Source organism: Artemia franciscana, chromosome 3 (assembly GCF_032884065.1).
Source record: "Artemia franciscana chromosome 3, ASM3288406v1, whole genome shotgun sequence".
In the NCBI taxonomy this organism is placed as follows: domain Eukaryota; kingdom Metazoa; phylum Arthropoda; class Branchiopoda; order Anostraca; family Artemiidae; genus Artemia; species Artemia franciscana.
In genome coordinates, this window is record NC_088865.1 from 13,967,661 (window position 1) to 13,979,487 (window position 11,827).

General features: G+C 35.1%; 1 protein-coding gene across 1 annotated transcript in view; it reads left to right on the forward strand.

The window, feature by feature from the left end:
* The window catches only part of LOC136024909 (farnesyl pyrophosphate synthase-like), a 30,176-nt gene extending 22,553 nt beyond the window's left edge, over nt 1–7,623 (forward strand). Inside the window, exons 6-7 of the mRNA XM_065700472.1 lie at nt 5,141–5,353; nt 7,384–7,623. Of these exons, the coding sequence (XP_065556544.1) occupies nt 5,141–5,353; nt 7,384–7,584 (414 nt within the window). The 3' untranslated portion in view covers nt 7,585–7,623. The remainder of the gene's footprint in view (nt 1–5,140; nt 5,354–7,383) is intronic.
* Nucleotides 7,624–11,827: the final 4,204 nt, after the last annotated feature.

The window sequence follows — 11,827 nt, forward strand, 5'->3', positions numbered from 1 at the left end:
CTGACAACAAATCCCTGCAGCCTCAGGCTGCCTGAAGCCAACACAGCAAAGCATCATCATCATCCTCCATCCCTATCTATTCAAAGCATCCCTCTTTCCTTACGACCTCCTCCCATCCCCTTCGAGAGACCTGCTTTTCGTTTGGCTCTAGATGGTTGGCGGAAAAGGACCATCTTTGGCAATCTGTCATCCTTCATCTGTAAAACGTATCCTAGCCGTCTCAAACGTTCTCTCATTATACCCCTAGAAACCGGGATGGAACCACATTTTTCTTAGAGCTGACTGTTTGAAATACGAGCAGTCAGAAAAGTACCCCAAACAATCCTAAGCCAATTTCTCCGGAAAATATTTAAAAAATTCTCCCCCCCCTCTTTTCGAGATCCAAAGATTCAGAGCCTTACTTGACCACTGTCACCTCTGTAACTTCCAATATTCTAATCTTAGTTACATAATACAGGGAAATATTACGATCATTGAGCAATTGAAAAAACCGACCCAGAAACGAAACTAAACATCAACATTAAACTACACATAAAAACTAAACATCCATTAATATTACAAGGTAATTAAATTTTGATATGGCAAAAATCGAAAGCTCTGAGACTGAAAACTTGGGGGTATTTAATTTGTGTCCTCAATTCTTTCGAGCTTCTCTCTCCTTGAGTTTAAAAACATCCTTTTAAAGGTATTTTCACTGAAAAAATTGCAAAAATACCCTAAGGGTTAAAAGAATATATTGAGCTCTCCACCCCTGCCTTTTCGTGAATCGATCTTTAGTTAGGTTCAATTTAATCTTATGTAAACCCAAAAAATATAGTCCCATAAAATGTCAGTACCCGCCCAAAAAAAGCTGCAAAAAGTACTTGCGATTGGGTGGGCACATTCAGCTAACTTTCTAACTATTAACCAACAAAACAAAGAAAAAGACACGCGAAGACAAAGATGACCAATCCCTCATCAAAGCATTGTAATAATAATGAGAAAAAAGAGTAATTTAAAAAAATTATGAGTCTCGACCCAACAAATACCTTTCAACTTTTCAGTGACGGAGGTTATGAATTGAGCTTGCAACGGTAATACTTAACCACTGAAAAGAGGGAATATAAGGTATAGACAAACCATGACATACCAGGGAGCAGGACGTCACGTATGGGGGGAAGGGGACATCCCCTCCATACAGTGTTTTTAGTCGCTTGGTATAAATTTCAATGCCGAGATTTTATGTTTTGTTAAACAAAAACCAGGAAATACTGACATGTCACCTAGAGAGATCTCGAACTTGGTCGGTAAACGCAGCAGTATTATCGAATCCTTCCGTGATTTTGCGGATGGTGCCCCACCTTTCCATGTGGTTAGATAAAGAGCATGAAGATGCTGACATGATATATAGTGAAATATCGATCTCGGTCGGTAAAAGCAGCTGTTTGACTGACTCGTGCAGTGATTTTTGGGTTGGTGCCAGTTTTACATTCGGTTAAATTTATTCGGTTAAGGAACATGAAAATACGAATATGACACTTAATGAAATATCAATCTAGGCTGATAAATGTAATGGTTTTACCGACTGGTGTCGTAAATTCACAGATGGTGCCGAAAATTTTTGTTCGGTTAAATAAAGAACATAATTTCAATCTCGGTCCGTAAACCTAGCGGTTATACCAGCTCTTTCAGTAATTTTATGGATGGTGCCACTATTCTCTATTCGATTAAATAAAGAACATGAAAATAATGACATAACGTCTACCGAAATCTCAGTCATGGTTGGTTTTACCAACACATGCCCTGATTTTATAGATGGTGCCACAATTTTTCATTCGGTTAAGTGAAGAAAGTGGTAAATAGTAAAGCTTATCGTGTAGAATTCATTGAAAGATATATTTGTTCTTTCAGCCTAAATATAATATAAGTTCAGTGTCTTGCTCAACTAATTTAATCAAAGATCAGGAATTCCAATTCCAAATTCTTCACTGCTTCATTTGCATGCTGTTTCCTTATTGGATCAAAACGCTGAAAGACTGAAGATGTGTGGGTTAAAAATGGAGTGTGCTCCTGGAACAAGGTGATGAGCCGAGGGATGGAGAATCCTGGTAAGATGAATGAACATTTGGAAAACTCATCAGTCAACAGTAATTGATATGGCAGTTTATAGCAAACTCGAAATTGGCGTTGAAAACATGTTGGATGAAAAAAGTAAGACCTTGAAAAGAGAGCAAGAAAAATAATTAATTGAAAACCGACGAGAGTTTAAGGTTCACAGGGATATAGTAAAATCACTAGGAAAATACTAGATAGCTTTTTGTGGCGCGGCTGATGACAGCCATGGGAATTTCCGTGCAGTTGTTAACCTCTTTGCTCGCTGCGATTCACATTTCAGCAACTGGTTGCATGAAAGAACGATGAAGAGAAATACGGTGAACTACCTTCGTGATGTATGCAAAACCAATGCATTTAGGTACTGAGTAACGAAATCAAGCTACAATTGTAACAGATGTGAACAGTAGCGGTGTGTATTCAATTGTCATAGATACCACTCCAGAGTGTGCGCACGAAGAAAGGTTTGTGTTAAATATCTTTCTGTTATATACCTTTCTATGAGAAGACCTTTCTATTAGTGTCCTTATTCGTTTTTGGTATGGAGATTCTTTCTTCCATATGATATTTCCGTATTGATGCCCTTTTTTCATATTAATCATAAGGTGAGGCAACAGGATTTTTTGCCGAACAGTATTTGAATTGTGCATTTCTAGTATTTTAGATCAAGTTATTTAATTAGGCTTACGGATGTTTCTTATTTGGCTGATGCTGATGATCTTCTAGTTCTTTGTAAAAACATGCAGCTTTGGTTGCTGAAATTTCCGGATTTTTCCTTAATATTAGTCTCTCTTTTAATATTGACAAATGTGAGGTTCTATTATTCAATAGCAGGACTTTTCGTGAGGTTTCCCTGGCTGGGACGTTACTAGCCAAAATGTTTGGGGAAGGATTAATTTTACTGACTGGCTGATCATTATACCGACTGCTTTCACCACCAATTAACACAATGTCCATTTCTAATATGAAACTTGGAATCTGAATTCAGTCTAAAGAATCATATAATATGAGGAAGAATAGTCGTTTAGTTCTTTTCCAATAATGACCCCAAGAAAGCTGAGTTGTCATAGATTGCATTATTCAAGCCGTTCACTAGGGCTCAGAGGACATCGCAGAGTTCCTTAGCAAAGAACGATTTCCAGTCATTTAGCGGGTTGGCTTAAGAATTAGTGATTACCACTGATTAACGAGCAGATGGACGTTTTATGAGCCCAACTGTTTAAGCTGGAGCTTGTCATTTGGCTATCGAACCCAATTTTTTTTCACTACTGCTTTTGCTGCCTCAGTTTGCCCCCCTATCTGATCCAAGTCTTCGAGGAGTGAATCTAAGAAATCGTGTGCCATCCTGCATTTTTTGAGAGTAGTCACCAGATCAAGGTGTTCAACCTGTAACTTTTCCGCAAAAACTTTGGTCCTGAGCATGACCTGGCTCATGAACATAAGTGTCAGAATAAAGTCAAAGCAGGATATGCGGCGGTGGAGAACTTTGGCTTTTTCTTTTATTATTTTGTCCCCATTTTGGCTCTTTTTCATCTTTTAATTCTTGAAGAACTTCCAAAATGGTGTCTAAGCTGGTTTACAGTGTTATCAAACCCTCCTATCTGGACCTTCTTCTTGTCATTGAAATTTTAAGCTTCAGTACTGATGTTCCCTCTCATGTGCTTGTTTGTAAGCAAAAACTCTTTTAATTCCACCCGTATTCTTGTAAGACCTCAAACATTTTCCATTCTATGGAACTTCTGCAACTCATGTCTTCCAGAATAAATTAATATTACATGCAAAATGAAAAAAAAAACAGTAAATTTTAAACGGTAAGGATTCCTGGCAAATTTATTTATTTAATGAGTTTAATAATTTATTTAATGAGTACTGCATTTAATTATTATGCATTTAATCCTAAAGGAAAATACAAGTCAAACCAAAATTACAGAAAGATTTACTGTATCCGTATATTATAACACATGTTATAAACTTGTCTCTATGCAATTTCCTACACCTTAGGATAGTTTAAAGAGAGAGTAGAGATACTTAAAAATTGTTGTCTCTATCCGTTTCAAAACTGATGTCACTGAACCACTATTCGAAATTCTCGTTTTTAAACTTCTGTCTATCAAACATTTAACTAGGACAATCCTCGGGCGTGACCTTTGGACTATAGGTAAACTATAGTGCCCAAATAAGGTGTTCTGTCTGTGGTATAGACAGGCTTCAGTGCCCAAATAAGGCGTTATTGGTGTAGTATACGTAAGCTTTAGTACCCAAATAAAGATGTTCTCATGTGATTCCATACAGCTATACTACTGATATGAATTACGGATAACAGGAAAATGGATTCAGGGTGAGCCTTAGCGTAAAGATAGACTATCAGGCTGCTATTATGAACCTTTATATAGAGGGGGGGGGGGTATCAGAGTATAAGAAAAAGCCAGGCAAGATAAAAAAAAATATTTTCTGGTTAAAATTAAAAATAATTTATATAAGAAAATATTTTGTTGACTTTCAAGATGTGATATTTTAAGCTATGTAAAAGGAACAAATTGATTCCCTTTATTTTGGTCGGGGCCTAGCTTCGCCCTTTTATAACTCTAAGTGTTTTTGTATTCTTAGGTACTTGCAAAAATTTTCCAAAAGATTATAAGTATTTTTAGAAACTATGTAATATTTTTTTAGTTTTTCTAGATCAAATCGAACTTTCGATAGAAGTTCACTTTTACATGTAAAATAGACCGTTAAACTACTTGGGAAAGTTCGAAACATCTTTTTTTGAACTTCTTTCAATGGAGACAACAATTTAGTGAATAAAAGCAAAACACAAAGCAGAAAGACCCGTAAACTTGGGTTTGTATTAATACACCAAAAAGGACATTTTATTTACACCAGTGTATTCGTGTATGCTTACAACCAAAAACTTACAAAAACAATTGATATTGGCCTGACAAAACATCTAAATCTACGAACATACAGGCAACACAAATCGATTACAGAATTTTTGCCAAAAAATTGTGCATATTCGATAAAAAGTATTTCTCATACTTTCCTATTTGGACAGGTTGGCCTTGGTGATCCCAGGTTTATTGAAGCTGTCAAGAACATTTTACTTGAAACAGGCGTCTACTTTCAAGCCCAAGACGATTTTATTGACTGCTTTGGGAATGAATCCATAACTGGAAAATATGGAACAGATATTGAAGATGGAAAATGTACTTGGCTCTTAGCTACTGCCCTAGAAAAGGGAACACCTGAACAAATAGAAGTTCTTAAGGTAAAACACAGTCAAGACCATGATTGGAGAAAATATATACAAAATTTTTCCTCTAAAATCGTAAATAACCAAAATGTTTAATTAAACATATCGAAATAAATTTGGGAAAAAGCTAAAAATCTTCACAATCAATCGTTTGTAAGCTTACCAAATATTCTAGGGATAGGCAGATAGCTAAACACAACTTTCACCCCTCATAAGAAAATATAGAAAATTGCAAGGTACCGGACTAAAGGACCCCCCAAAACACACTAGTTTCAACAGTCTTCCCTTCTTAATTTAACAGATATAAAATTTTAATTTCTATTTATTTTCTAATCATAAAAGCTAAATAAACAATCATCAATAGATACTTGTTTTTGCTTTTTTACTTATCTTGTTAACTTAGATAATGGACTTTAGGTAATTATCAAGCCACATGGCTATGATTATATAGCGTTTACTAAGGTTGCCATTCCTTCGCTCTTTGTCAGTTGCATCAATTGTGGGGAGGGTTTTTGGGGGCATTTTTATTGAAAATACCATTTTATTAGTATTTTCATTGAAAAAGTAAAAATGTAATTGAAATTAAATTTTCGATTCTAAATATGCTCTACACACTACCAAAATGTTTTTGGATTGCTGAAAGTCATATAGCTAAAATAAAAACTTGATGCTAGATTCTCACCCAGTGATGTATATTTATTCGATTCTTAAATATAATTCCCAATGCCGTGACGATGTAATATGACCAATAAGTTTTTAAAAAATTACCCTTATTTTTCCTACCTCTATGGTTGAACCCCTTTCGCCTTACGACATTTTTAACAAGCCAAAGTTTTAACCCAGCCTAGGATAGGATGATTATTAAAATAACTAATTTCTTTTTAGCCCCCTTTTAGAAGTATTATGATATTGGTTATAAAAGGATTTTAACACTTTGTATTTGTTTTATACTAAGACAATCAGTCAAATTCCAAATTGATTTTATGCGACAAAATAAGCCTACAGCCTAAAAGGGGGAAAATGAAATACCAATTAATGGATTGTGGACTATAGAATTCCTATGGGAGAATTTAGAATATATTTCTTCTAAAAAAGTACAAGTAATTCTGAGTGAATTCGCCAAACTCAAAAAAGACGAAAGAATGCTTAAAAATGTAAATGGTGGCATTTATAATTTTCAATTTGGCTTTTAGAATTTTTTTTTTTTGGAATTCATTAATATTTCGCGCATATGCTTTTTAGAAGCGTTTTCGTTGCTTTGATAAGAATTCATTGTATCGACTAGCAGGTATTATATGAAAATAAAAAGGTAACCGCAGAATCTCTATCAGGCGTCTACACAGGGTGGGATTTTTCCTATAATATTTATTCCATTGTTTGCATTTATTCTAACTGGCAAAATATAGACGGCAATTCTTTTAATTTGTAATTTGACTTGGTAAATATTAAAAAAAGAACATACTAGAAACACGCATCACATTACGTTTAAAAATTTACTAGTCTCATTTAGTTCCATCAGTTAAGTTATTTCCTCTACTATTTCGTTTTTTCTTTTTAATGTAAATAGTCTTTTCTTTTAATAAATCTTCGACAAAATTAGGGACACTTAATAAAGAAAAAAATGTATTTAAATGTCTGAATTGTGTGGGATGTCATTTTAGGCTAAATAAAGTGCATTAATCATTGTAAGCATAAGCTAGCCAAAACTAGAGACAGAGAGGTGTTTATGATCCAAATCAGATCAGTAGCATTAATTAGTGTGGGGGTTTGTCTCCCCCCATAGATTTTGAAGAATACCTCTTTTTTGGCATTTTCTTTGAAACAATAGCTTTTTTGCGGGTTTTCTTTGAAAAAAAGAATTACCTAGAATTCTTGCCTAGAATTTGAAAATATTTTTTATCTCCCCCCCTGTATTTCCTTAACTGACGCCACTTCATTGGGTACTTCTTCAAAAGATTAGTAAAAAATGACACGATGCTTTAAGTTACTTTTTCTTTCATCTTTGTTAATATTCAGAAGTAGTTGGATAATTATTTTTATTTCAGAAAAACTATGGAATCAAGGACAAGGAATGCAGAGCTATTGTAAAACAGTTATACAATGATATTGGAATGGTAGAGGAATTTAAAAAATACGAAAAAGAAATCCAGGAACGATTGCGACGAGAAATTGAATTATTACCGACCGAAATCCCAAAAGGACCATTTGTAACAATCCTTGACAGACTCAGAGGAAGAAATCATTAATTTTTTAAATAATCATATAAATATAAATTAAAAAGATCACTGTTCATCTAGTTTATTTTTAGCTTTTTTTTTTACTGGGATTGATAAATACAACCTGATACTCAGGGCTGGGATGTTCGAACCTTGTAAAATCTTATTACAGACAGCATTAAACTTTGAGTATCAAAGAGAACACGTTTAGCGCACCAGATCCCAAGCTGGTCCAAAGGGACCAGTCCGTCAGAGGATTATTGAGATTGGTCGGTACACATCCGGGAAAAAGGACAATCTAGTCCACAAGGTCGGTCATCACCAGAAGAGGAATGAAAAGGGGGGGGGGTAAATTCCTCTGAAACTTAGATTTAACAAAGATTTGATTTCTGTTGCATATATGAAAAAGTACAGCTCATCCAAGTTTACGTTGGTCCTCCATTGCCAGTATTTCTAAGCGGAATTAACTCATCAAACCAGCGGCATAAATGGGGAGGGGAATACATACCTTCAAAGGGCGAAATTCCGGTTTGCATTTAGTCCTGCACAAAGAGCACGTTTAACATTTTTTTTTCAAAAAATGAGTGTTCTCTGTGCGTAATGGTACAGTATATTTGCTAAAGTCTTAAATCTCTTTAAAAACACTTCTGATTCAAAATCAAAGGGGGGCCCTTGCGTTTGAGTAGTCTTTCCTAAGGAATCGGGTCAAAGTCAAACTTTAACGAGAAGAAGGAGACTGAGGAAGGGACAGCCGCTCATAATTGGAATAATTTCCGTTCGTTTTAATTTTTAATGTTGCTCCTTACTTTTAGTTGAAACAATTGGTTCTTTCATTTAATTTCTGAATGTTTATCAAATCGTGCCAGAAAATCTCCCTCCCCCCGGTATAAAATTTCCCCGGAAACTTTCCGCTCCACATTAAATTCTCCCCGTGGAAAATACACCCCTCCCCGCAGCAACATTACCCCGAAAACTTACCGTATATTTCCCAATAACAAATACTACATGTAAAAAATATGGGCAAACTGTGTAACTAACAGCCCTTTTCCCACGGACTATGGAGGGTTATATCACCGCCAAAAGCATAGTTATCGGACTTTTCAACTATGCTCAATAACATAATTATGTTAAAATTTTTATCAGAAGTCTTCGAGGAAGTAATGGGCGTTGAAGAGGGGGGGGGCTAGGTGTCCTTCAATTTTGTTTGGTCACTTAAAAAGGCACGAGAAGTTTTTATATCCATTAGAATGAGCAATATCCTGATCTTTTAGGACCGTTGGTTCAATATGATAATCCCTGGGAAAAAAACAACAAATAAACACACATCATTCTGTGATCTTTCTTCTGTGGAAAACTAACGAAATTCCACATTTTTTAAGATAGGTGCTTGAAACCTCTGACATGCTGAATCTGATGATGTTTTAAGATTCCTGGATTTTTTGGGGGGCGTTTTCCCTTTTTTCAAATCAGGCAAATTTTTTCACGCTCGTAGCTTCTGATGAGTCACATTAAAGTTAACAGACTTTATATATTTGAAATCAGCATAAAAGACCAATTTTTTGAGGAAACCATTTTTATCAAAATATCATTTTTTATAGTTTTCGGCTACAATTGGGCCAAATCACTCCATACTTACAGTTCGTTGCCACGAAATAATGCAAAAGAAAGAAAACAATATGAATTTAACTCACTTAACAAGCCTTGAATAAAGTAGCAATGATCTAAAAACCACACAAATATGTAAAAAGATACACAGAACCTTGGCTTCATTATTTTAGCGATTTTTTGTTTTATTTATTTAATTGCATTATTTTTGCAGTTTTAGTTCGGCGTTTGTTTTGCTTTATCGATGCGTTTTTAAGTACTTAACTTCTTTTGTTTAGTATTTCCATCTTATTTCTCTGTAGACAGTATTACAGTCCAATCTCAATAATCCAATAATTACCAATCCGGCACGTTCGATAGTCCGACAAGCCCTCCATGGCCTTGGTAACCTTTTCTTTGTAGGGGAAAAAGCGGCTTCTTTAACTTCTGAGCTGTTGGAGACAAATCTAAACACTTATTTACGAAGAAATAATTGACAAGATATTTGCAGGAAATGATGTAGTTCATTTCAAACAGATAAAGACAGTTTTTGTGCTTTGAGCGAGTATATATGGGATAATATAGTAAGCGAATAGTTATTTGAATTTTATATATGGTAATAATATGGTAAGCAAACTGATGAAGACAGTTTTGACGAGTTTTATAGTGTAAGACACCGAGAGTGCCGGACGGGACAAAAAAAAAAACAGGACGAAGCCGAAAATTCCTGTCTGTTATGTGTTATGAGGCCTTCTGGGCTGCTAATACATTTTTCTGTTGGGCTCAGAAGTACAATGTTGATCTAGAAGCAGTTCAAATCCAAAGGAACTTCGAGAAAAATTGATAGCAGTCTATCTTCAAAAGAATCAACAAAAGACATCATTTCAAGTGAGACAATATTTCTCTTTTCGTTTTCCAGCAACTTTTATTCATGAGCCAACGTGTAACCTGTGTAAAATGGGTATACACAAAAATCACATTAAATTACCGTAATCAGAATTCTTTTTTCCCTTTCCAGCAGCCTTTATTTATATTAGCCAACATGTAACCTATGCAAAATTGGTATACGCAAAAATCATATAAAATTTCCATAATCAGAATTTTTTGCGCATCTTCCTATTTTTCACTGTATAAGTTATACCGTCAATAATCTGGAAATATATAATAATCCGACAGGTTTTTGGAGCAACATACACCGGATTAACAAGACTAAACTGCAGTTATATAACAAAAATATTTGCTAAGGTTCCATTTCTGTCATCACAAAATTCCTCATTGACATCTTTTATTTTGGATTGAACACTCCACTCTAAACTCCCACCTAAGTGGTCCCTATTCCTTTCAGTATTTTCTTGTGACCTCTTCGTACTCGCTTGCGAACGTTCTCCTGCTTCTCGTCCGGCCCGTTATGCATGGCAGCTTAACATAGAGAAAACAACCCACCCTTTTTACCTTTATCCCATAATAGCCCTAGAAAGTATGATCACACCGCATCTGGAAAAATTTCTAGTGCATCTTACTTACCCTTCCAAGCATCCACGTTACAGAACCTTTAACATGACATAATCAATGTTTATTCATGACTCATTTCACATTGTAAAGCATCAAGCAAATCTTACTTACCCTACCCACGTTCCAGAACCGTCAACAGGACACAGTCAACATTTATGTATGACTCTTACTTTAGTGTAAAGCATCGGGCATATCTTCTTCACATTTTCAAGGACCCATGTTACAGACCTGTAAAAATGACATATCCAATTTTGAGTCCAAATAGCCCATATTATAGTGAAGACATTCTAAGACCACACTGGCTATACATGACGTATCAAACAAAGAGCAAAATGGATATAATAAATAAAAAATACAATCAAATAGGTGAAAAAAACGAAAATTTTGTGAGCCAGTAGCAAAATACAAAGACGAAAAACAAGCAAATATTTCGACAAGTCGTCCTCAGAGCTCATAAAAAACAAAATATTTCTCTTCTTGTAGTAGTTCCCTTCTTGTGTCTTTTCTCTTCAGTTGAGTTCGCTTCAAAAGGTTAGATTTTACCTTTCTTTTTTTTTAGAAAAAACTAGAAATTTTTTTTACGGTTACTTTAATCTAATTAAATTAATTACTAATTACTTTAATTAAACTAGTTACTTTAATTAGAAAAACAATTTATATAATAACTTGCTGAGAAAATCTTCGTTTTTTTTACCTATTTGATTTGATTTTTTCATTTATTATATCCTTTCTTTTCTTTGTTCCATACGTCATGTTATAGTGACCACTGCGCTGTTTTTTAAAGGCTGAGACCGCCCCCTTTCAGCCTGTCCAAGATTCAAACAATCAATACTTCTTATTTCAGAAAGCCACAGCATATATACCAATACAGTTATGAAAACTCGATTTATTTTTTGGGACACAGTGCGCGGTAGCGATACTAGCGGCTGGAGACAGGAAACTGGTATTGGTGTCTAATTGGTAACAGGAAACTGGTATTGGTATCTAAGCTGTGTATGCAACAAAACAAAATTGCGTTCCCGCATATGGTGTTGTAGTAAATCTATGCGTCGGAGCGCGGGCTTGGAGGAGGCGCCAAGTTAAGAGCTCTGTACCAAAAGCTTCTCATGGGCAAGATAGGAGTTTTCATAACTGTATTGGTATCTAAGCTGTGCAGAAGGCTTAATGTTGCAACATA